A 26,908-nucleotide genomic window follows, 5' to 3' on the forward strand; every position below is an offset into this window, starting at 1 on the left:
TTCTCTCATGGCAGCGCTGCTTTCTGGGGGATTTCTGCCAACACCATCAAAAACCTCATAATTGAGTTTTGTTCTGGTCGCAGTGACACGGTTACAACTCGGTTACAACTCGTCTACCAGATTTTAAAAAGTAACACCAGCACAGAAGGAAAAGGGCAGAACGTTCCCTGTGTCCCACACTGAACCATCAGGCTTTCAGATGGTCTCATGTGGAGACAGGAAACTTCACAGCAGGACACATGGAGCAGGTGTAAGGTCCCCGTCAGGTCAGTCTGACATGAGACAGATGGAAAACTGGAAAAACACATCTCATGATGAGGAAGAGGAGTCAAACACGTAGAAGATGAATGTGAAGATGTTAACTTGGAAAGACGATGAGATTCAAGAGCTCTTTGGAGATGTGATGTTAATAAAAACGTTGTAAACATCGTGTCCTGACTCCTGCTGCTCTACAGACTCCACCAGTCACCTGAGAGCTCTGGACTGTTTCCTGTTGATGTAAACGAGTCTGACCCGAACAACCTGCGGCTCAGTTCTTCATGTGTGAAAGAAGATCTCCAGAAAAATGTCCAGAACATTAGAACCACAACACAGAGAAAAATCGAAAAGCAAACTCTGCCACCTAAACTTTTCTCTGTAAAAAACTAATTTTAAAGTGTGAAATTAATGTAAACACAAATAAGACTCAGGTTATTGTATTGAAGACTTAGTTTTTACATATTTAAGACTTTTTCAGACCCTGAGTGAAACATTACTGGAGAAACAAAGGAGACTCCACTTTCACACGGGAGAACAAAGTGGGACGCTCCAGACTGAGTGGGCTCAGAAACCAGACAACCTTGGTCGTCCCGTTTGCCCCCTGACTCATCAGCCTTTAATGAGTGTGTCGGCTGCTCACCAGGGCGCCCCCTGGTACCTGGAGGCAGCGACTGCAGACGAACGTACAAAAGGTGAGTGGGAGATAGTCAGAGCACAAGCAGACAATGAGGCTTCTCTGCAGCTCTGATTGGATTCTGCAGAAATTAACTTTGCCCAAAGCATCAGACGTTCATGTACTGAGCAGCAGCAGCAGCTCACAGCGAGAGACAAGGTGGATTTATCGACGGGCTGATTCAAATCACACTCAGCTGCACGTTGCTCTGGTTTTTGGTTCCACACCAAAGTTGAAGATGTTCTTTCCTGTCTGTCCCACAAGTTTTCTGGTAAATCTGTCGTCATGGTTTCCACAGCGGACGAGGTTATCCGAGACTCACGCCAGGAAATACAGATACTGCTCGTTTCTATTCTATTGGTAAAACGTGACGTATTTGTTTATCAAACTGTAATGAGTCAAAACAGTTACAAACAGCTGTGAGGCGTATTTTTCTATAAATATTTGAAAATATTTAGATTAGATAATTAAATTTGGCTCATGTTGGTTCTGTAGAGTCAAAGTTACTGGACTCATCCACACTGAACGTACTCGTCATTCTCACCAATAAGTTACGAAGCCTTTCAAAATGATTCTGCGTGTTCCTACAGAAACAGGAGACGCAGTAAAAGCTCCAGACGACAGACAAACTGAACACACAGACAAAAGCTGCGGCAGAGGTCATTTCCCACCACAGACATGTCTGTACCTCCATCTTGTAGGTTGTAGGCTCACAATGTTCCTCACACAGATACAAGTACACACACACAAGGACAAAGACGACAAAAAATGAGACGTGAAGGTCCAAACACATAATGCCCTGGATTTTTATTTCATTTTGTGACAATTCAAGAGGATTCTTAGTCTTTCCCATGAGAGAGAGAGAGAGTGTGTGTGTGTGTGTGTGTTTGGTGGAAGAGACCATAAAAATAAAACTCATGAATCAGCTGGGCCACTGGAATGGGCATTGGGATCTGTGGTACAGACAAAGAAAAACTACAAGTAGCCTTGTTCAGTACCAAACTCTTCACAGAAGAGAGATTTTCTTTTTGTTTTGAGGTTTTTTCTTTTTTCCCAAATGAAGGCACCCGATAACTTGTAGTTCATGGCTTCTTCAGCCTTCTGGAGTTTTTAAAAAGTAGAGAAAAGGTTTATTTTTTTCATTTTTTTTTCAATTAATACATGTCGTCTTCCTTATTATGTAGAAGCTGGAATGATATAAATGTCAGTTACTGCATCTTTTAAACTCCCTTATTGTTTTTTTTTGTTTTTTTAGATCAAGTAACAAAAGAATGAAGTTTTCTGTGAGAGGAAAATTTTAATTAAAAAAATGGGAGGTACAAAAATATTCTAAAAAATAAGGGGAGGTGGTGAAGGGGGGGGGGGGGTGTTATCTTTGTGAGAAAACAAAAAGGGAAATAAAGTCACCTGGTTCCAACCAGACGATCAAATCATACAGAAGCAGCATCGAAATCAATTCCTAAAGAAATCATATAGTGCTTAGATGAGTCAGAAGCAGCAAAGTCTTCTGGGAAAGAATCTTCATCCCCATTGTTTTGTTACTTGTCTCAGGAATAATATACGTATGGAAGAGCTTTGTGGAAACTGATCAACCCACTGACAAACTGATGCCGACAACAAACAACGTCACACCCGTCACTGCCCCGCGCCCGAATCTGTGGGAGCGCGCCCCAACGGATTCAATGAGAGTCATTGGACCATCGTGGGGAACGCCCCCAACAGAGGCGGGCGAACTCGTGGCCATGTTCACAACATCCAACAAAAAACAAAACAAAATAAAAGACAAGAGTTGATTAAATCGAGCTAAACACTGACGACAGCACGGGGAACCGGTGGAAAGGGGGTGGGGGTACAGTGTATAAAAAAATAAAGGTTTGGAGGAAAGAAAAAAGAAAAAAACCTTTTTGTAAACACGGCACAATAAATAGATCGGACAGCAGGCTCCGCACCGTGCGTGTGAGGACACACTTTCCTGTGGCACAACTTTCACACTCGCACCAGTTTGTCGTTTTCTCTTTTTTAATTTAGATTTGTCTTTTTTTCTTTTTATATCTCGAGTGCAAAACATCACAAATGAACAATTTCTGTATTCAAGTAATGTTATATACAAGAACAGGGAGGGTGGGGGGTGGGGGGGCAGGGGGTGTGTGGGGGGGTATTACAAATATGCAGTACTGTACATATAATTGCCATATTAAGAATTTACAGACGATCTCTTATTAACAGTAACAAATAAGGAAATTGGGGGGGCAGGGAGAAAGAAAGAATTTTTTTTGTACGAGATGAGCATTGCAATTAAGTCCCAAAACAGTTGCCATGGAAACCCAGCCGTGCTCATTGCGCCAACACTTGCATTCATGACTTACAAATGATGCATAGCACCAAAAAAAACAAAAAACAAAACCAATAACAAAAAGGAGTCGCTCTTCCTCTCGTGCAGCGAGCGAGAGGCTACGTAACCTCCATGGCCACTGTGTTCTCTGATAGACTGTTCAGTGCTGGCTTGTCTTGTTCGTGATTCTCCCTGAGGACGACAAAGACGACACGGGGACAGTGAGACGCAGCGACAGGTTTGCATTCAAAGCAGTTTCATAAATGTAGTGTTTTTATATAGTCAAGTATTTCCTTCTACTTTACCCTTTATTTACAGTCTATGGTTTAAACTCAAGGTTTCTCTTCTGGTGTTTTTTCTGATACAACTAAATAAAGTATCATCATCTTTAGTCCTGTGACATTGGCTGATGGAGCCTCACTTGAGTTATTAAATGCAGTTATGTGTTATTATTTGAAAGCAGCTCTTGTCACAATCTGATATATGAGCCGTTTCTTTCTAAAAGGAAATGTGACTGATTCCACTGACACGTTCCCCCACAGCTGGTGTGTTGTTCTCACCTGGGCACTATGTCCAGCGGCGAGGCCGAGGCCGTGGTGACCTTGGGTTTCTGACAGTTGGCGGTTGCGTGGGTGAACTTTAAGGCGGATGTGGACATGGTGGTGCTCAGTGTCCGCACTGCGTGGACACGCTTCCCGGCGGGAGCACCCAGACGGAGGCTGTTGTTTCCCAGCAGGACCTGAGTGGTGGCGGTGTTGGCGGTGGCGGGGTGGGCTGTGCCGTTGTTGTTACTGGTGGAGCTGGTGGTGGTGCAAGGGTGGAGCAGGGCAGGTGTCGAGGAAGTGGTGGGAGGAGCTGGGGCGGCGGGGGATGGGGACACTGTGCTCGAGAGGTGCAAGCCCTTGTAGACACCTGAGGGGTCGAGAGAGGCCGGGAGACAGAGGGGGAGGAGGAGGTGGGGGGGTAAAGGGGAGTGGGTGGATGAGGAAAAAGTGGGGGGGTGGTTGGGGAGGGAGTTAGGTTTTAATTATGAATTATTCTTAAAAAGAAAACTCCTGAATGTATTTATATTGAAACTCAGAACAGAATCTGCTCTGAGATGTAAAAACTGTTCAAATATATAATAAACCATTCAAGTAAATAAAAAGTTGCCCAGCGGCTTGATTCAGTGTGAAGGATGATTCCTTATCATCCTTCACACCAGGAGATAAATCCTGTCACAACAACTCTGCACTCCTCAACTGTAAAACCTGGTTTCATCGTTCTGCTGCGAGGTAATGAGGTCACTCGTGAGATTTATTCCTTCGCACCAGTAAAGATTTACCGGCTGTTGATTATCTGACTTTTGGTTTTCGGCCCTTTTATCTGTGAAGGACGGATCCTCGTTGAAACATCTAAAGAACGATCTCAAATTAGATTCTGTTTTTTCTCACTTTTCTCGATTGTCTGCAGCCTGACACGGCGTCGCCTGAGCGGGGGGGAGCGCCGCGGGTTTTGTTCCGTCTACTTTGTGCCGTTATCTGCTCCTTCGCTGTGACTCCATTGTGGGTCTTAGACGGTAATTACTTCACCGTCATTGTTTGCTTTGTCTGTTTATCGTCCCCGTTTGGCTCCACTTGGGTGGAGTGCACTTTAAATCTGGAGGGCTTTTAGTTTTCACAACCCTGAAGTTGTCCTTAAAAATAAACATTTACTTGTCGTTGTTAATGGCAGTTAACCGTTGAGAATAACGATCTTTTACTAGATAATGATCTACTGGAGGTTGTTTGGGGAAATGTGGTACCTGAGGGGGAGAGGACGCCGTTGACTCCGCCTCCCGGGCCCAGCTCCTCCTTGGTTTTCAGGGTGAGCAGTTGGTCGGCGGTGACGAGGGCCGAGGCAGCGAACTGAGCCTTGGCCTGGTCCAGCGTGTTCGCTAAGCCCTGCGAGGAGAGAGGAGGTGAAGATCGAGGTGAGAGAGGAAACGACAGAGAAAGACGTGACCACGACCGCCTGCCGCTCGACAACACAAAATACTGACCAGTGTGCTGTTGGCAGTGTTGGTGCTGTTGGCTTTCTGTTGCAGCTGGATCTGCTCCAGCTGCTGTTTCTGCATCAGGGCCAGCTGCTCCTGATGCTGCTGGTACTGTTCGGCTGTGAGAGCTGAGAGGGACAAAGGTTTCGTTACAAATCTGGAGACTCGCGTCATCATTTAACAGGGTTTTCTGTGGAAATGACAGGATCTCTCCAAGAAGATACACACAGAACGCTCCAGCTCTATAAAATGCTGATCTCACGGAAAAGAAGACGCAGGAGATTTCATGAGAAAGTTTTACTCCACAAAACAAAATCTCATCACTGATTCATGAAGCCGTTTGAATTCTCAGTTTCACTTTTCATTTGTCTTTCCTACACAAAACCTCAACAACACTCAGCGTTTCTAACAGTACAAAAATATGCACTAATATTTTTTTAGTCAACTGTTCCGATTCCAACCAAACCTCAGAGGTTCTTGGTGTCAAATGGTAATTCATGCAGTTTACCATCCCACCCAGTGCGGCGTTGTAAAACACTGTAAATGACTCAGCACACCCAGAAAGGTCTTTTCACTGTTGTGTTGGAGTTAATACTGTAGATCCTGATGATGAATAACTGGAGAATTAAACACTGAAGAACTCATTCTTACTGGTAAAAGTACAACTCAAGTTCTCGACGTCCTACTGTGACACACACTGTGCTCACAATGAGGCAGGAAAGTATCAGAGTCAAGAGTTTCTATTAAAAGGTTATTCAACAATGCTAGAGACTAGAGATGTTCTGAGACCATTTTCCCTTCTTGAAATGATACCTGGACCTTTGGGCTGATACGGAGTACTGATCTGATACCAGTGCATAAAAAAGTAGACTACTGCGCTGTATGGAAGTGATGATTGTCATCGTTGTATTGCTGGTGCTGTAATTGGCAACATTAGTGTTTTTTAGCTAGCTCGGGCTAACGCTACACTACTGGAAATCACTTCTTCACCGCTCAAGAAAACTTTTACTACAGTACTACTAGCAACATTTCAAAAATGTGGCATCAGATCAAGACATCAATACCCAATGCAGTGTTTTCATCAGGATCAGAGGCCTTTACGATGCTGCGTCAGAGCATCTGAGACCGGATCAGTGTCTGGTTTCACAGAGACGCCTGGTGTTTCATCAAACTTTCCACAAGTGCTATGACCTACTATTAAAGCAAGTTAGCTTCCTTCAGTTGGCTTCTGTCATACACTTGATATTCCAGCCCTGCTTTACAGATATGAGGCGGCGTATGAAAGAAATCTGATACTCCAATAAACACAAGCTCCAATTATCCGGTCCAACCTGATTTCTCTCCTACACCTTCTTGTCTGCATTTTGAAAAGCTTCCACGTGGCCTCATCTGCATCCCGAACAATTGAACCTGTAAATATAATCTCAAGTCTTTCTTCACTGGCTTTCTATTGATTAAAAAGTCCTACTCCCACATTGCAAAGTATTACGTGGCTGTACGCCTCAGTGCAATATTGATTTACTTATTCCCCCCGTGAGCCGCTCAGCTCCACACTTCACAGGAAACAGGATTCATCACTCTGCATCTCAAAGTCACAACTCCTCCTCTGGCACCGCTTCCACAGAGACTTCATGCTTATTTTATTTTATTTAATCAAAATACTGCTTTAAACCTACTTTAACCACTGCTCTCTGTAGAGTCAACCACTGACTGTAGTTACTCTGCTCAGATCGTAAAATCTCCTGCTCATTCTATCCTCTAGCTTCTTCCAAGAACAAATCAATGCGGTTGTTTTTCCTGCTCATCAAAACATGCACAACTCTCGTAAGCGGCTTGTAGCGACATCAAGACACCCCCCCCCCGCCCGACTGCCCTCGCTGTGATACCACCGGGGACATGTGGCGTTTAGTTTGCATTCAACGCTCCACACCTGTGTCCACACACCCTGACAAATCCTGCGCATCTCATGAATTTATCAAACCCAGTTTTAATTGACACCTTGTGGACTGGGTGGGATGGGAGGTGATGCAGTATGAATGCAAAGTGACGCCAAACAAACTCTCTCAACGCAGCTGGAGGACGGAGCAGACAACTGTGATTAAACACTCCAAACAAACGGAAATAAAAAGACAAAACTACTTCATAAATATGTAAAATGTCAAAAATACCCACTCTCATAATGTTCAGATACTGTCACACATAAGTGAAAGTAGCAGTGGCAAACTTTCACCTCCTGTTCACATCCAATCTGTGCGGACAAGAGCCCAATAAAACATTTGCTGCCTGTGGTGAAGCAAATCCACAGCTCGACTTCGTGTGAAGTTCTACTTTAGTGAATTTTGATCTGTGACATTCGAGTGTGTAACTGTGCCCTTAAAGTTAAAAAAATATATATTCTGGATCTGCCCCCTAAATCTAATTCACTCCAAAAGTGTTGTGCTTTGGCCCATATCTCACCCCTCCACCAAGTTTGAAGAAAAATTGATTCAGGAGTTTTCAGCAGCCTTAATGATTTCATGAATTACAAGATGTTTCTCAGCACAAATTTTTATTCACCGTCATTGTAGGGGAGGAACTGGTGTGTGAATATATGCATATGCTGCTTCCGATGAAATATTTTCATAATTAAGTCACTCGATATCACAGCAGAGATCGTGGGTCTGCAACCTCAAGCTGCCATGAGTGCAGAACAGGTAAACCACAATTTGAAGGCAGTCTGAAGGCAGCCAAGCCTCTTACCAGCAATGGGTGAGGGAGCAGGGACAACCCTTGCCAGGCGATGAGAGCCAAAGGGCTGTCCCCCAGCTGTGGAGGCAGAGACTGGGCGCTTCAAGCCTCGACTCAACCTCCTGAACAGGGGGTGGGCGTTATCCAGCTCGTGTAGTGGTAGTGTCCGTGGTCTAAAGTGCCTCCATCGGCTCGACTTTATATTCAACAGTATCTGACTGAGGTCCGTGGAAGAGGGGGAGGACGAGGAAAGAGCGGAGTTGAAGGAGGAGGAACTTCTGTCTGAGGTATTTGTTTCTGAGGTACTGGCGAACTTGTCGGTGGCTGACGAGCGTGACGTAGGTGTGGGAGGAGGGGGAGATGGGGGGAGAGGCTGGTCGAGCATTTCTGGATTCAGGCCGTGGAAAATGTTGTCATAGCCCGTGTGCGCCCTGTCCAGCAACGCCCTGAGAGGAGAGGAGGAGCAGGTCAGATATTCTGCTGTGACACCAACACATCTCAATTAAGATTAACAGAGTGAGATCAATATATCGAAGTATCACATCCATCAATAATGTTCAATATCAAGTAATCTACCAATAATTCAATGAGAAAAGGACACTCAGAGTATGATGCAAGAGTAAACATGTTTAGCCAGTAGATTGTGTGGTCTGATATTTTGACAGTTTCACTGGAAGAGCACTATAAAATACTATCTGCTGGATGGAGGTTAACTGACCTGCCGCCTCGTCCCAGGCGTCGGCGAGCCATGCCCAGGCAGCGCCGCGGCACGGTGAGTGTAGTGAGACTGTAGCGAAAGCGAGCTTCTGCCAAACCGCCCTCCCAGTGGTCGCACCACGGCCAGCTGCCCACACGGTCCTGACGAGCCTGGAGAGAGAACGCATGGATCAATGCCTCAGACATCTTTGCTTTCAAGTGTTTCTGTGGTGCATTTATTAAAACACAGAAAAATACTAAAATCTTAAAAATGTGCCAGTCTGTCCTCTACTACAAAAACAACTGAGAAATGCTTTTCTATAACTGCTGAAAACTTTATTTCAGCCACTCGGCATTTAAGTGTGTTTATTATCTATTAGGTTCACGTTTAACAGGGCAGTAAATTACATTATCTCAACAAGGTTAATTGTTCTCGTTTTAACCAGAATGAAAAGATCATTAAATTTACCCTGTGACCTTGAACTAACAGCAGGGAACTCGTTTGGTGGAGCAGTGTTTCACTTTAACTTTGTGGACATTCACATCTGCCTCAAGGATCAATGTTTCATTATCCCACCGGTCTGGTGATGATTTACTTCATTAACTACAACACATGAACCTCTGAGGAGCTTCTCATTTGACACTCTGGAGATGTAAAGATTATGTAACTTACAGAGTGGTACTGGCAGCCTGCCTTCCTGCGAAAGGCGTAGGCACCGTCTGGGTCGTTCTCCTCCTCTGCTTCCGATGAGCCTGAGTGCAGCTGTGGACACAGAGGTCAGTCAGAGGTCACAAGCAGAACACGATTAATTAAAGCTGAAGCAAGAGATTCTGGTTTGACTACATGTCCCACACTATCATGGGTTTATTAAGACAAAGTGCAGAAAAGACACAGAAAGTTTAACAGCTCCCACAAACTTTCTCTGACTGGCTGTGATGCTTGTTTTGAAGCGTGTGTACCTGGGAGAAGGGCTCGTCGTCTGAACTGGGGAAGTCATACTGGTTGAGGTCCTTGGCGTTGAAGACGACAGGACCAGGGTGGTGGGGGGCGCCCGACGACAGAGGCAGAGCCTTCTGCTTCTTCTCATATTTCCTCTTCTGCCGGGGAGCTTCCATCTTCTCGGGCTACAGGGGAAACAAGAGACGAGTCATGAGACTTTAGACACTGCTGCCCAGGGGCAAACTGTAATGTCACTCAGTACCCTCTTCTTTTCCCAGCTTCCATAAATGATCCAGACTCATGAATGTAACAGTGGGCCTCACCTTGGACTTGTAGTCCTTAAGGTCCATGTGGTCCTGGTGTCGGTACTGGTTGGTGAGAGGGACCAGAGGAATGATCTGCGGCCTCACCAGCGCCCGTTCAGCCAGAACTTCTGCCATCACCTCACCACTGAAGTCCGACATGACGTTTCTGGAGACGACAGGGAACAAAGGGTTAGCCAATCAGAGTCAAAGACAGATCAAACCACTTGATTTGGCACAGTGGTCAGTCTGGTCCCTTCTACTTCAATGAAACTCTTGAGAACTGGAACCGCTTTATTTCTGTACTAAAGCATTAATGCAAGAGCCTCACCTCTTCTCGAAGATCTCCAGAGTGAGGTGCAGCAGCTCCCTCTTGCTCTTTTCCCTCCTCTTGATCATTTCCAGGATGGTGACGGCTCGACTAAGATCCCTGCGTAACTTCAGCATCTTCTCATACGACGCCTCGTCATTCTTACGATTCTGAAAGTTCAAGAGAAGAAAAAGTTCAAATTACTTGGGCTATAGACTAAGACACAATTTAAGCTTCAAAAGCTAATTGGTCAAGAAAATGAACCAGTTTTATAAACATTAGTTACAACTTTACTACAGGCCGACTTATCATGTTTAGAAAAATGTAAAGATTTAAATCCATAACCACTATGACAAAGGCAAACAAATTATCAAGATTATTAAAAATTATAACAATTCTTCAAATGACCACTTGGTGGCGTATACATCCTTAACAAGATTGTTGGGAGGAAAGTGTCAAATCACAAAAATAAGAAAAAGGGGCAGGGGGGAATGTAAAATCTATTTTAATCTCACGAGCTGCAGCGTTTCTCTGACTTCTTTTATCAATTAAAAGTTTATACAGCGACGGACTTGTTGTATTTTTTGTGTTGTGCATATATGCAAACATTTGGGATCAGGGCCTCGAGTCTCGTAGCTTCTTTCCATATTAAAACTTGCCTCTGCCACAAACACCATTACACAAAGTAGCTCGGCTTGTTTATCAAACAAACAGATCAATTTAAAAAGGAGGCTGCATCTCACTTTGACATTTATATTTACTTTTAGAGCAAAAAGAATCAGAAAATACATTTTCATTTATGGTAAACAGCTGCCTCATTGGAATCAAAAACAAGGACTTAGATTGTTGATCAGAAATGGAACCGACAAGCCTCTAATCTCTCTTCAGAATAATACCTAAGGTTTGTGTGACAGCAATTACATGGAAATTGAATTCTACCTGACAATTATCAAATATGCAAAAGAATCAATTAAGTCTGGATGTCCTCACTTTACATTTCAGTTTAGCAGTGTAAGATTTTCCAGATGTTTCAATGAAGACTATCACAGGGGACGAATCTGGGAAATCTTCCAATCACAGCCTCATATTAACTGAAATAAAGCATTGGGTCAACCGACCTTCCTAGTTTGCATCTTCTCTGTGCGCCGCCGGAAGGCCACGTAGGGGTCACTGGTGCTGGAGCCGTCTCGCCGCTCCTGCTTGACGTTGGGGATGAGCGAGTTGGCCTTGCTGTTTTTCCTCTTCCGGCTCCAGTAGTCGAAGACCTCCTTGATGAGCTCGTCGTCCTCCTTCAGCAGCAGTTTGGCCTCGGGAAGACTCACCGCCTAAAAGATACAAATTGGGGGTTTGATACTTGTCCTACCATAATGGACATACCAGAAAGACCAGTGCAGACTCATCGTGCACTGGTCAGTCAGGTATTTTATGAAGCCTTCTTTCCAGCCATATGTTTTTGGGTGAAGATGGAGACTCAAACAGTTGCCAACCTGCTGTCCGCTGCCTTTCTCCAGCCTGTCAATCATCTCCTCAAACTGCAGGAAGCTGATCTCCATCTTCTTCTTCAGCTTGATGAGGAACGCCTCATCGTCCGAGTCCAGGTCATAGTCCGGCTGCTCTGTGTCCAAGCTGAAAGCTGCAGGGAGAGAGAGGAAACACTTTAGATACGAGTCCATGGAACGATGAAGAACTGCAGGTTTGTGATCGATAGAAGAAAAATGTCAGAATTAGGGAAACTTCACCATTTCAAACATCAGCAAACGCGACACAACTGAGCTTTCAGAAAATTGTGGAGGTCGGAGGTTGTAGATACAAAAAGGGCGGTGATCATATGGGCTCATGGTAAACATGACCCCCATTGAGGGCAGCATAATAATCAGTCTAACCCAATCCTGTATAATAGATGGTTGAGCTGATTGGTGAAATTATATCACATCTTTTTCATATTTTAAAAGCAATTCAGCATGGAAAATCACAAGCAGCTGCCAAAAATAACTCATCAGCAATGTGGAAATGGTTCAGCTCTGCAGAGTCAGACATTTCCAAAGCAAACTTATCTGTAAACTTATTCTGGTAACAGTCAACAATTCTGGAGGTAACACAACAAAACTCAACCACATTAAAAGAAAGTGGCCAAAGGAAGGAAGGTTGGTACAACCTCATTCATCTGTATTTCACAAAGTCCTGAAACAAACAGATATCATGAACCAACACAGAGCAGTAGAAACTATTGTGAGCAGCAGCAAGAACAAAAACAGTATTTTCCTCACAATCTTCCTTCACAGTGTGAAATGTATTTGACACGAAGCTTGAGAGGCATCAGGTCTTTTCTGCTGCTAAAAGCTGATTTCAACCCCCCCCAAAAAAATTCTGATACTGACAGGAAATGCAGCATTACAGAATTTAAGTCAAGTCATTTTTCAGCCAAGTTCTCGAAACTTAATCTGAAATAACAGATTTTATATGAACCCTGACATTATGTTATTGTTTGAGATGCAGCAAAGAAAACTCACTTAAAATTATTCAAAGTAATGCAGAAAGCTTCAGTAAAGGAGATAAGAGTTCCATCAGTTGGGTAGAAGGTCGCATAATTATCAAAAATATCCAGTTTTCCAGCCAGCAGCATAAACAAAAAAACTAGAATTAAGTGCCTGGTTTAAAATACCCAACATTTAATATATTTCTGGTGTCAATCAGGGCAATAATGTAATATATCTATTGTACAAATACACATATACTACAACATGGAAGCAAGGTTGCTACCTCCACAGCATCACTTAGAATCCATCATTTAAAGAGCAAGTATTTAGATGAAAGGTTTTCAACACCTCCAAAAGATCAAAAGAGCCAAATTTATTAAATTAAATTCACTGCACCAAATCAACAAGTTCAAGCATAAAATATAAATGTTTACTACCACAAATGCTAACCCATAGGTCTGTCACTTCTTATTTGTAATTCAAACATTAATTCAAATTACGGGGAGAAGTGAACTGTGATGACCTGTTTAAGATCAAAATATAAAAGACAAACACTTGAGAGCAAAGCCGCCCTGAGCGGACATTCAGGCATCTGAGAGTCAACGTGTGGAAGCAACGAACGAAGGCTGCTGTCGCCTTTGTGCCACACAACTGTTGTACTCCTCACAACAGCAAACCCACAAGCTTCACCTGTGAGCTTTCCACCCAAGTGAGGGAGCGGAGGAGGCACCACAGACAAGCAGAGCAGCATCAAGCATCGGCCTTATTTACAAATTTGTTCGAACTGGATTTTTGGGAAAGTGACAGCCCTGCTAACCACTGCTACTAGACACAATGAAACAGAAATTACTTTGATCATATAAAGTTCAAATACTTTTCTTAAACATTGTTTTAACTCTTTACAATATGGCCACTTGATACCTGCAGGTGATACAATGTCTGCTATGAGAAAAATAAAAAGTGGGTCCCACCAACGGACAAACAACCAGAACCAAGGAAAACAGCCGAGAACCAAACAGCAGCTGTGAATAGTTGACAGCGTTTCAATTCTCAGTTTCCCTGGTTTGTCCGTTTACTCCGTACACCAGAACCTGCACTGCTGAGAATATTCTCGTACATATTATTCAGCCCTGGTGACATCATGTTATTTCAAGTGAAGCACTGTGGTGCTAGAGATATGTCCACATGTATTTAATGATATCTTAGGAATCATATATCGTTATCGGAAATGATTTACCCATCAATATCGGTATCGACCCCCAAACATTCATATTGGTCAGGTTTTAAGACGACAATATTCATTAAATCAACGTCTGCTGGACACCTAGATTGATTATCAGGCTTCATTACATCAAATCTGCCCGTTCAGACACATGGAACAGGACTGACTGGCCGTAATAGACACTTAAGATTATCTGTCTGTTATTTAGTGTAAATACATTAAATCTCGCCCGACCCAGTAACTCACAGATTGACATTACCAACAGTTTAATGGAGTCTGCATTAATGCGTTTATTAAAGCTTAAATAAAAGAAAGGACACACTGAATATTTATATAGGTCAGAGGTGCATTATTATAATTTTAGTTGAGGGATAAAATGTGACCCTCTGCCCTTTTCCTAACGGTCTAATGTGAGCATATTTATGACTTAAGAGACCGAAATATAAAAGTTAATCATTTAATACAGCTCAGCTTTTCCTCAGTTGAACAGTGAGTCTTGTCAAACCACAGACTAATTCAGATCAATCCACTTCTGAGTCTCACAGCGGCTGTTTAAATTTGTGTTAATTCAGCTGTGGCTTGTCTCACTGCAAGAACACAAATCTGTTCAAATCAAATTTAACTGGCTTCTGTCGAGCCTGCACAGTCCCCACACTGACAAACGTAGAGCAAACAATACGCCGGCCTGAGAATATGCTGCTTCAGCTTTAAAATGATAACCACCGTCAAGACTTAATTAGAGCAAATCATTTTCATCTTGAGCAGCAATCAATGCAACGGAGTCTGACGGATGAGATGCACGGTTATTGACGAGGTTCGTTTTTAGCTGCACAAACTGGAACCATGTGAAGTAGATCTGCAGACGAGTACGTTTCTCACATAAATGGAGCAGGAGACAACTGTGCATGTGGAGTTTTAGAAGAAAATATTAAACTTTCATGGCCTTAAAATAACCTCAACACGATTTTCTTCACATTTCAGAGCGTCTCAACCCCTGAAATTTGTTCGACAGCCATTTGACAGACCAAAACATTTGTCATTTCAGCGTTCGACTGATAGCGGCGTCTCGGTTTAGGGTAACGGCAAATTGCCTCCCTTTGAGGAACAGTCGTGGCAGCCACTTGTGACACAGACAGGCTGACTGAGCGGAGCAATCAGGCAAACTCATTTTCTTTGACAACTCATTAAAAAGGTTTATAAAACACATGCCTGAGGCCATTTAAATGAATGTCAGAAAGAACACACCTACTACCTCGGCCTGTGAGTCATTAGCAGAAAATATCTGGAAAAGTCACAGCGGGTGATTGGGTGAGTTGATAACGTTTCTAACACGCACTGGATTCAAATATCTCCGGATGAAAAAGAGGTGGCGTATACGTAGAAGACGCAGTGCTGTAAACAAAACCATCGCACTTTCCACCGCAGAATTCATACACTGCTGAGAACTCGTCTGACCGTCTTCATACGTGAGAGACAAATTCCAGGAAATGTCCAAACCCAAGTTTCCAGACATTTTCCAGAGATCATGCCCGAGAGCCTTCTTTGAAAAGGACCAACATTTTATCAGCCTTTCTGCAGCTGAAGCTCTGCAGCCAGCAAACCTCAACACTGACAGTTCCCCCTTTTTAACGCTATGGGTTTAAAAGTCACATCAGGTCACCTTTTCTTTGGATTAAAACTGTTCTGGGGAAACTCTTTATAAGCCTCTTTATAGTCCAAAAGTCAATTTAATGAAACAACACAGGTCTTAAGTGATGATTTACAAGTGAAAACCCCTCCTTAGATTACACTAATGGGGACTATTCTGCTCATTATTTTGATCTGCAGTCCCCAAGTGTCATTTAACACGTCAAACATTGAGGAAAACATAATTATCACCAAATGAAACAACTGAGGCTCCTAAACCGCAACAACAAACTCATCGGCACTGCATTCTGCATCACACATTTTGCCAGTAGAGAAGCCCACTCACGCTGTATGTGAATTAGCTGCTTTGGCATCTTGTAGTCTCCAGGGTAGAGGGAGTCGTAGTAGGTGATGTCGCTCTCCGCCTCGGGGACTGGGATGACCATGTTGTCCCGTTTCTCGCCATATACCTGCTGTGCGGAGATGGCCCGCTGGAGATGGTGTTCCTACGGAGACAGAGATAGAGGTGAGACACGCGGATCACAAAGACATTCCAATACAGAAATGCCAGGTGAAATGGAATATATATAGAGCCTAAATAACAGTTGTGCCAAGTTTATGTTTCACGTCCTGAATATTATGCATATTGGTCATAATTACAAATATATATAATTTACAAAAACAAGCAAACCAATTGAACGACAGAATCAATCAAGATTGGTCGTTTATAACAAGCAAAACTTATCATCCAACAAATCAGGATCAGAGTTTCCTCTAATAATGACGCTTTAAAATAACTGCCTAAAATAACTATGACTTCACTTTTGAAATTACAGCTGTATTCACAAAAAAAATGTTTCCCCTTTCAGCAGATCTAATACTAGGCTGTAAATCCTAGACATTGCCCTTTCATTCATTCTGTGAGGTAAACAACACACTGACTCATGTAGATACCAGCTGAGAGGGCATCCGTTAAGAAGGAAACTAACGATTATCCAGTTTCACAATGACTAACATTTGGCATCAAGACCTTATGATAATCTCCGTACAGGAACAAATAGAACTGCCAGGAGACACGGAAACATTAAAACATCTGGTGCTAAGTCTACACTCACACCGTCAGGCAAGCATTTAAGTCTTCATATGTGGAAGAAAGTCCTGATTGGGCCAAGAGGAGGACAAATCTAAACCTGCCCTCCATCCAATCACTCTCAAGACAAAACACAGACAGAAACTTGAAACCGTTTTTGTCTCCAACTCTCAGTCAGTTGTCCTTATCTACCCGCCGCCAGTGTGAGGAGAGCCTGCTGCTGCCAAGCCCGCTGAGGCGACTGTGCCGGAAGGAAGGCAGACAGGCTGGGTGGCTGATGAACTGGTTTGCTGGCGGGCTGCTTGTCTGAGGAGTCACAGTCAGTCAGTCGTAGTAGTAGAAGGGCTTTTGGCCCAGAGCTGGGCACAGAGCCACTGGCAGTCTGTCAACAAGGCAGCGTACCTCGTACAACCTCTCTCTGGAGAGAAGGTGCGTGTTTATTGTTTCCCCTGCGGCTGGCGAGGGGGGTGTGCAGAGTGTGTGTGTCCTAGGAAGATGACAGAATTAATGAATGGGTCACATTAAGTGAGTGTGCGTGCACAGCCGAATGGGAAAGTGTGCTACTGTAAATGCAAATGGTCCGTTACGGCTGCATGGTTCCATGGAAAGCACCAAATGGCAAAGCAGCCACATCACATCGGCTGTTGTAGAATACATCTGCCAGCGTTAAGTAAAGGAAATACTGCTTTACAATGTATGAAACAGCTTCATTCAGACTCAATCTATGCAGTCAACATTCCTAAAGAGATAATTTTAATCATCAACCTAATGCTGCTCCGATAAAACTCAAAGTTCCTGCTTCTTCAGCTGCTTTCAGACATGTCCTTAACTCGAACACTTTCCAGAACACTTCCAGAGAAGCTCAAGTGAGTCCATGTCAATAGTTCTGGACGATTTCTAGAGCTTCTCCAGCCAGGCCACTGTGCAAGTATTTTCAAAAGCGGTGATTTTATATCATGATAAAGTGTGTTTACATTGAGAAATCCCACAGGAAGAACGACACAGAAATGTCAGATCTTCAGTGTTTCTGGCCTCTAGCGAGGGGCTTATACAACAAACAATTCTACACTTTGGTATAAAACATTTCTATTTTCCAGCTCATCTGCAAAACTATTCACATGCTACAGCTGCACAGCAATGCACCATCTTGTTTTTTTAGTCCCCAACTGTTTTTTGCTATGCAGAATTAGGAAAGAGGGTAATGGTCCGGCAACAACCTGTTATATATCAACGATTCCTGTACATTTCATCCAAATGTGACAGTATTTTGTTTCAGAAGTACTGTAGCATAAAAGGCCCAACAGCAGCACTGTAATAATTAGCATCATTAAAATGGAACTGTTTGGCGGTGTGGTAGCTCCTGAGATGACCCGACATGGTATTTTTACCATCAGTATGTGAGCCGGTCTTTATGGGCTCGTATCACCTGGATATTGTTCTAAACCGAGTCTGCTTTTGGCAACACATGAAAGCCAGAAGGAAAAGGCTTATAAGAGGAGAAACACAGGGAGGCTAAACTGTTTTCACTGGGTTAAATCAGGCTACTTGTGCTGCTGCTGCTCAGAAACACCTCCAGCGAAACAGAAGACGGCCAAAAACACTGCAGGGCTCAGATCAATGAGTCTTTTTTATAAAAAGGGACCAAAGGGTGAGCAAGTCAGTGCTTCGCCATTTTTAAAACAGATGGTTCTTAAAGTGGAAACACTGCATTGGTCCAAGTGTGCGGAGATCTCGTCGTTTTTAGACTCATTGACGCTCCCGGCAGAGAACTGGCTGCATGGTCTTTGTGGCAATAAAAACAAATGGTCCTCGACACTTCCACCAACACCTTGAGGACACAATGTGCTGTTCTACTGTGTTCAGTACAGGCTGTGCTATTCCATTTGATCTTTAAAAATATAGTTTGATGAAATTTAAGACCTACGTCAAGTATGGCAGACATGAGACTATCAGAGTCCCAGAATTACTCGCAGTATCCTAGTTGAAAATTACCCTGGAAATGTCACATTATCTTTCAAACGACAGACAGAGACGGTAGCTGTCCATCGTCTTTCCAACAACCTGCGATTCATTCTGATCAGGGTGCTGGTAGACGATGAGTTATCAGGTCCAGTTTTGTCTCTTTTGTAGTTTTACTCAGTGTGCAAATATTTGTTTCATTGAAAAAGAACTACAACAGACGGAGACATTGCAAACTACATAGAAAAAATATTTCGCATACACAGCAAATGAACATATTTAAGACAATTCAGATTATTACATTCTAGACTTTTCAATCTAAAAGACGACAAAAATAATTGATAGCAAGTTTAACATTAAGGTAATGCCCATTACATCATCAAATATGCCGGCTTCTTGTAAAAATAACCCATATTTCATGGTTAAAACAAAAAGAGGATGTTTGGAAAGTTAACTTTCTGGTGTGACCTTGTGTCCCATCATGTTGTTTCAGTTTCTGCGTGCTGCACTAAATCTGATTTACTGCCTCCTGGAGCCCAGTGCTCATCAACACCATTTGGACTTTCGGGATGAGCAATATTCTACAGTCTGTTATACCCGAGGCGAGTGATCGTACTTTACATTTATGGCGCCATGTGCTCCGACGATCTGTTCCGAGGACGTAGCTTGCATAACCTTCATGTTCCCACATTCCCCTGGCAAACACCTAAACCTCCGCATCAACTTCCTCTGGCATCTCCACAATGAGAAAGAAACTCATAAATCAAATGGCCGTGAGCAGAATCACGTCAGCTGCCAAAGCTAATCAAGCGACGTGTTTGTTTACTTCCCAGCCGTGGCTATTTGCCTGAGAGTAAATGGACTCAGATTGAGGTGAAGAGTCACAAATACAGAGCGTTGGCTGGTGCTCTCACACTCAAAACTTTCTCCGCTTGATCTGGCTTTCTCTCTCACACACTGGAGTCCAGAAATAGCCTTTCTAAAATGACCAAATCGATCACTGTCAAGTCTGCGGAGGCAGCCAGAGCCGCCTCCACCTTCTCTGGTCTCGCCTGTGACAGTTACTGTCCCAGACACTGTAAATGCCTCTTAACGTGATGGACAGCCACGGGGAATGGTCTAGTAGCGCTGTCGAGGGACGCACGGCTACAGTACAAAGTGCAGTTTATGCACTGCGTGGGAGAGGATGATTTTTAACATCCAGTCTGAGCGGGGTGGGAAATTAATGGCGGCCATCAGACTGCGTTTTTGGCAGCGAAGCAATTTGCAAAATAACAGAAACTTTCCATTCCCTCAAAAATCGGTGGCTACTAAAAGAAGACGGAGGCAGAGCCAACAAGATATGTTTGTCAGATTTAACCATGATTCCACTTCAGTATAATAATGCAGTGAAAGCAATTATTACAAACAGGCAGTGTACAGACAGTACTCTTTCATTCATGGATCAGTGACTAGAGAATTCCTGAATTCACAGGTCAGTCTCAGGACTTGTTCCAGCTGAGCTTTTCCAATCTGGCAAACTGGCTGTGGAGTTGGAATCAAGAACCTGCCCCGAGGCTGCTGTTGATTTCCCACGCTGCCCACGTGCACGTCAAAAACAGAACTGTCAACAGTGAAAGCAAGAGAAACAGCTGACACAAGCAACTTTCCCTTTCACAGCATGTCGGTGGCAAAGACTTTGGACAGGTGACATGCCCCAAATTCCCAAATAGCAAGGTCACACCGTGACAAAGTGTTGGCATGCCAGAATCGGATTGTGTGTGTGTTTGTTTCTGAGAAAGTGCTTGTGCGAGTACAAGAACTGTTCTGGCAAAGAGGCACACACAGCCGATGCCTGTGGGTTCCCACCACGGCCGCAGATATTGACCTCACTTTCACCCAAACGTAAACACAGCACAAAGTGTCTGGCCCAAAACAAACAGGCCGCACGTGCTGAGGGAATTTCAGCGATGGCAGCTCTTCAGTCCAGCCACGCTGCCTGAGAATTACCAAACCACAAATACCAGGCTGAGATATGACTTTTAAAGAGCGTGCAGGCAGCAACAGAGAGAGTTAGCCTGTAGTGTTGTGCTCTGTTAAATGTTTGAAACGAGCAGGGCCAAGTAAAGAAAGGCTCCGATCTAAAAAGACTAACAGCTCACAGTTAAAAGCTTTCTAGTAGCAGAGTCAGGAAGTGTAGGGACACCGCAGTCACCCTGAGGACCACAAAACAGCGAGAGGGGAGACAGTGCGGTGGAGGTGGTGGAAAGAGAAACATGCTAAACTGACGCTTTCTTAAAAACATGTGCAGGAAATGTAAGTTTTTTTCTGCGTGAGATCAAACACAGAAATGCCAGACACTGAAACCTGATGAGCGACTGGTTAAAAAGGTGATAGATCTAAAACTCTGACATAAAAACTCACAGCCGATCGCTCCAGACACTGAGTGGCTGGCAGGCAGCGGGCCTTGGACTACCTCTTATGATAATATCACTGTTACATAACCAAACGCTCCAGCTGAGCAGAGTGCAGACTTTGAAGTGACAGCAGCACCCCCCCTCCTTTCCTCCTGCTGCCCTGATCTCCTCCTGAGCGCCACATGCCGCTGGTCTGCCGGCCCGCTGTGCCATCTGACACACTGAACCCCCGACACCGAAACCTCCAGGAGAGCAGGGACGCAGACCGGCTGCAGCAGCTTCACACTGAGCAGCAGCAGCAGCAGTGATATTCACTCATGTACTTGCCCTTTACATTTAAACATTAGTCAAACCTGCTGGGCTGCAGAGCTGCACCATCGGAGAAGTCTATACTCTGCTTATGGGACCCGGTTGTCTGACAAACGGCACAAACACAACCACATTAAAACTGTGAAGCTCCAAAGAGGTGCATACATTACAATAGGATAACGACAACACCCCCTGTGCTGTGCTACACAACCCAGAGAGAAGCAGACTTTGTTTATTTACCTGCCTCAGTGGCCGGTGCTTCTCTAAATCTCAACCATGTGCACTTCTCTTCTCAAGGGTCACGAATCTGCTCTGAAGGAATATTTATATCGGTCAACTGAACTGAAATCAGATGCGTTTATCTGGCAAATCCAATGTAAACACTGAGAAACAGATGTGTAGTTCGGCTACAACAGCTGATAGTAAAGCGAGAGACTAAAAGAAATGTGTGTTAAATAACACAACCGTCACGGAGCTGCACAAACACTGTTCAAACAACGGCTGCAGATGTTGCAATAATAATAATAATAATGACAACAGCTGCATTATAGTGTCACCGCCTGCATACATATAAACAGGAAGAGCTGAGACACAACACAGACACACAACAACGTGCTAACAGCTACATGCTCGGATATAACAACAACCAGGTGGAAACTGTGTCCACACACACACACACACACAAACAAACGTGTCAGAGACAGATGTTCAGTAAACATCTGCAGCGGTGTTGACATCTGCCTGACAGGGGCCACGGAGGATATGGAAGCGCGGGCTCCCCCTGGCCGCGGCCCGCCGCCACTACGCCAACACGGGCCCCGCACACTGACAGACGAGACAAAATGTCGGAATAGCAGAAGTCACATGACTCCTTTGTGCTCAGAAACTCGCCTCACACGCAAATAAACCGGCCGAACCCGGAGATTTCACCCGATAAAACACACCCCGCATCCCCGCGTGTCCCCCACGCGGCCCCGGGTCCCGCACACCAGACCTCCGCGGCTACAATATGTCGCGTTTCTTCCCAAAAAAAACCGGCGGCCATTTTGTGAAAGCTTGCGCAGGGAAAAAAAAAAAAAAAAGAGGGACGCCTGTGATGGTGTAGAAAAAAATAATAATAATAATAAAAAAAAACCCCAACGTATCTTTTCACATTTATTGTAAATCATACCGATTCCTCTTCCTTCTCCATCCCCGTGGGCATCTGCGGCACCGCCCGGTTAATGGACGCATATTCGTGCAGGTCGGGTAAGTCCTCGCAGCGGAAGACGGGCAGCGGCTTGGACGCGTCCAGCGCCCGCGCCCGAAACGACAGTTTACTCATTTTTTTCACAGTTCGAGTCGCAACGGGAACGGGTCCGGTCTCCTGGAAGTCGCCGCGGAGCCGAGCGGAGCTCTCATGGATGGTTCTGTGCGGCGGCGGCGCTGCGCTGCTAACGGGCGGGTGGCGCTCGCTTGTTTTTAGGGCGTCGCCAGCGGAGCCGAGGGGTGGGGGAGGGAGAGAAGGCCCGGATCTCGGTCGCTCTCTCTCGGACTGTTTTCCTCCGACGCTCCGCTCCCTACCGGTGGTTCAGTGCGCCATGGACAACATGGCGGACATTTAAAAGTCTTTTGCGCTGTTTGGCTCGGAGCGGTCCAACCCCCACGTCGAGCGCCGACCATTCCCGCACCGGCCCGAGCGCTTGCGCGGTGCGGGGTTTGTTGGGGGGGGGGGGAAGGGGTTCGGTTCGTTAACTAACTCATAAATGATTGAAATAAACATTAGGCGCCGCAGACATGTGCATTAATAAGTAAAAGATTATTAATGACACACTTTTATTAATTAAAAAGTGAATTAAACGTTAAATTGAAAACGGTTAAAATAACGTTCAATTATTGGAATTCACCAAATTGATAAATGGAATCAATTAAAATTATAAATCAAGAAAAATATATAAACACGCGTTTATTCAGTAAAGACATTTTATATTATTTGCATAAGTGATAAAAAAAAAATATTCTTAATGCCATAAAATTATATTTGCAGAAGTTATAAAAATATATTATTGATATCATAAAATGTTATATAATTTGCAAAAGTGATAATATATTCTTAATTTCATAAAATTCTATAGAATTTGCAGAAGCGATACGATATTCTTAATGTCATAAAATATGATAGAATTTGCAGAAATAAAAATATATTCTTAATGTCAAAATGTTATAATTAGCTGTAGTGATCAAAGGACATTGCACAATGTTGTATATCATTTGCAGTCATGATATACAATGAACACAAGATTTTGTATAGTTTGCACTAGTGATAAAAGGCTTTAATGTGAATTTATTACTGTGCAGTCATTGAATATTTAGTAGATAATATCATATACAATTGTTTTTACAAGAACTCTCAAATCATCTCAAAGCTCAACTAAGTTTATTCTTTTTTATAACTTTCATTTAATGATGCATTGATATTATACATGATGGTTAATTGATTATTGATATTATATCGGAGTCTTGCCTGGTTTAATTACACCCGCTACCCTTAAAAAACTGTGTATATGCCATAAAATACTAGAAGAATTTATAAAAATGCCTCAGATATTTCACTCTTATTTGGATATATAGGAATATAGATAAGTATGTGTGTGTATATATAGATATATCTATATATACACACACATACTTATGCATTCTTATATTAATCAGGGTTGCAAGTTGTATTAAATCAAATACTTTACTCTGAAGATGTCTTATCTGGTACTTTGTTTTATGCTTTAGTACAAAACCAGAGGAATAAAATCTTTACAAGCCAACGCCTCGAACAGCCCAGAACAAACTGCTCCTGCAAACTGGCCTGAGAGAACTACTCCCATCCACGGAACCTTATCAAGCAGCACTGATCCCGGAACAGCTAATGATTAAAGAAACGTTTGTTCCAGGTGAAGTGCTTCATGGCACCATGTTCACCTGGTGAACAATGTCGCCCTCGTCTGGTCTCACAGGCAAAGGACCTGGATTTTCAGGACAGGACACCATCCTGTGATTTCACTCGAGTACAAACACACGTTTGGTGAATATTTAGATCCAAAGCCCTGTAGAGTGCTGACGTATGATGTATGTTTACTTAGTCTGTCACACAACCAGACCCAAAGGCAGCCACACAAGTAGTTTTTCAGAATAAAATATCTTACCTGTTGATGACATTGGGTCTATCCAGGGTCCACCCAGGTGAAGAGAGGTGTTCTTATCATCATTAAATCCACTGACGCCATCGTAAGGACCTGAGAACCAAGAGCAATGTGGGACATTTAGAAAAAACTCTGACAACGCCAACAAAAACACATTATGACAACTCAGTTACAGGAAAGAAATAAAACCTGCAGGTGAGATAAAATGTAAAGCTAACCAATGCCTTTTATTTGTTGATGAAACAGAGGCGGGACAAAGACGAGACATTGGTCCACCACCTGACCACGATTGTCCAGCGCTCCAACGACCACACCTGGCAGGGTTCACAGGTTGAGCCACATTTATACTGAATTCATCTCAAAAGGATGAATTGATTTTCTGAATTTGTATATATAGCAAACTAACCACTGTTAGAGGTGTGAAAGGCATTTCACCTTTCTCCCTCTGCAATGTTGAGAAACATGTACAGATATTCATGCTCCTCAGCAGATGAACCCTCATGACTTTGGTGGTCCCCTGACCTTTCCCAGAGCGCCACCATGAGGTTCAAATGTTGCGTGAAATGTTTCAACTACTTTGGAATAGACTGCCAGGATTTCTGGGACAAATATTTGAAATATTTGTAAGCTTATTTGTAATTTGAAGTTTAGCCAGTCTTCCTTTAGCAAGCACCATGAGTAGGTTAATTTTATTATCCAGGGACATATCTCCACATCCACTAGAGATAAACCCCCGCACAGACGTTTTCCAACAGTCATATAGTGAGAATTAAATCTAAACAAATGCAGGGTTTACCCAGGAAGGACATCTGTTATGAAAAGCAGCATTGAGATAAAAAGCTCTGCAACACATGAAACCACAGGGTACACGTTTCTATTTAGTTGTACTTGTGATACATGATCACCACAGGGTCAGCAGTGTTGTGATGCATACTTTCTTTTACATTTCACCCGACAGGTGAGCTAACTGACATTAAGGCTGTTTGATATATTCACATGTTGCCATGTTGAAGAATTGGAGGCACTACATAGATAGAAATATTGAAAAATGATATTCATATTTCAGAAGTACATTTTCCCTTCAGCTGCAATAATATTGGGTGGCATCGTCCACAGTGCCCTGAAATATTCACTGAATCCCCAGCCTATGTGTTGTACTGTAAAATGCGAGTACAGTCAGGGCCTGTGGTTCCTGTGATTGTGCATAAACGACAAAACTTGAAACGTCGCTCGTTCTGCTTTTCCACATTCATGTTTCCGACACAAAGTATTTTCAGGACACATACTTTGTGCTGGCTGGCCTCCTACTGTCCCGTGTGGGTGGGGCTTGTCACCCAACACCCACACGTCTTTCTCTGCAGAATTACACCTCATTTCACTTGATATAGAACCAACCAGGTGCAGTGAACAGGCTTTTTATAACTAATTATTAACTAATAATGATCCTGCTGGTCACTATGAGGCTGATCTAATCCTGGCTGGGTGCAGGTCTACCAAGCTTCATGTTGACAGAGGGGGGGGGGCAAACACTGATGACCCCCCCTCCCCTCTGTTTGAGGTCCTTGTATGGTAGAGGTGGGTGCAGGGGGAGAATCCAGACCCATGCAGACCAGGGCCAAGCAGTTCCCTGGCAGACCACAGCGGCTGCCTGGCACTGTTCAGCCTCACACCCTTTACAGTCCTCGCATCCAGAGATTATTACATTTCAAGAGATAAGATGGTGGAAAGATAAATAAAATAAAGAACCCCCCTGATGGTGGGATCATGTGAAAACACGACCCTCTCTCATCGAACCGAGATGTTTCCTCTGCCCGGGAGACGGATCAGGTTTCTGACTCCTTCTGCCGTTAATGTCACAACTACACAACTCGACGGTTCCTGTGGCTGGAATGAAAACCCTTCCCCCGGACCCCACGGGTCCACCCCGCGGCCCCACGGCTCACCGAGTGCCCGGGGAACTTGTGCCTTCAGCGGCGGAATCTCATCCAGCTGACCAGCCAGGAATTTGATTGCGTGTATGAAATCATCTGATGCCAGGAACACTTTCCACGCTGGGCCTGTTTCTGGTCTACAAGGCGGCCATCGAGCCCAAGGAGGAGAGATACTCACCGGGAGGATCCTCCGCGATTCAAGAGACATTTCTGCAAGTTTAAAAAAAACCCAGAGATCCATCAACACGACGCAGCTCGAGCCCGAGAGGCGCCCGACGAGCAGCGGCGTAAGCCCCGGCCACTTCCCCCGCTTGTCTCCACCGTGAGGCGGCTCGCGGTCGGTGCTCCCGGTGCTCCCGGTGCTCGGGGCCGCTCTCCGGTTCGTATCCTGCCCGTCAAAGACGCGTTTCTCTCGGGGAAAGTCGGTGTTTTGCTGCCGATGTGAAACTGGAGCGCTGGAAACCAAAGTGCCA

General features: G+C 44.0%; 1 protein-coding gene across 3 annotated transcripts; it reads right to left on the reverse strand.

Annotated features, from left to right (window-relative positions):
- Positions 1-1,721: 1,721 nt before the first annotated feature.
- LOC118117895 (enhancer of polycomb homolog 1) lies at positions 1,722-26,883 on the reverse strand. Of its 3 annotated transcripts, none has more exons than XM_035170540.2 (15): positions 26,614-26,883; positions 24,508-24,597; positions 15,924-16,083; positions 11,740-11,885; positions 11,371-11,577; positions 10,274-10,422; positions 9,964-10,111; positions 9,661-9,825; positions 9,374-9,463; positions 8,723-8,871; positions 8,017-8,450; positions 5,284-5,405; positions 5,047-5,185; positions 3,824-4,175; positions 1,722-3,455 (listed from the first exon to the last, which is right to left on the reverse strand). In XM_035170540.2, exons 3-15 carry the CDS (start codon positions 16,021-16,023, stop codon positions 3,383-3,385), a joined length of 2,274 nt encoding a protein of 757 aa, XP_035026431.1. In that variant the 5' UTR covers positions 16,024-16,083; positions 24,508-24,597; positions 26,614-26,883; the 3' UTR covers positions 1,722-3,382. The 3 variants fall into 3 exon arrangements, with proteins under 3 accessions (XP_035026431.1, XP_035026432.1, XP_035026430.1); XM_035170541.2 differs by having other exon boundaries at positions 26,448-26,883; XM_035170539.2 differs by lacking the exons at positions 24,508-24,597; positions 26,614-26,883 and adding an exon at positions 22,503-23,096.
- Positions 26,884-26,908: the final 25 nt, after the last annotated feature.

This window comes from Hippoglossus stenolepis, chromosome 11, assembly GCF_022539355.2.
Source record: "Hippoglossus stenolepis isolate QCI-W04-F060 chromosome 11, HSTE1.2, whole genome shotgun sequence".
Lineage (NCBI taxonomy): Eukaryota > Metazoa > Chordata > Actinopteri > Pleuronectiformes > Pleuronectidae > Hippoglossus > Hippoglossus stenolepis.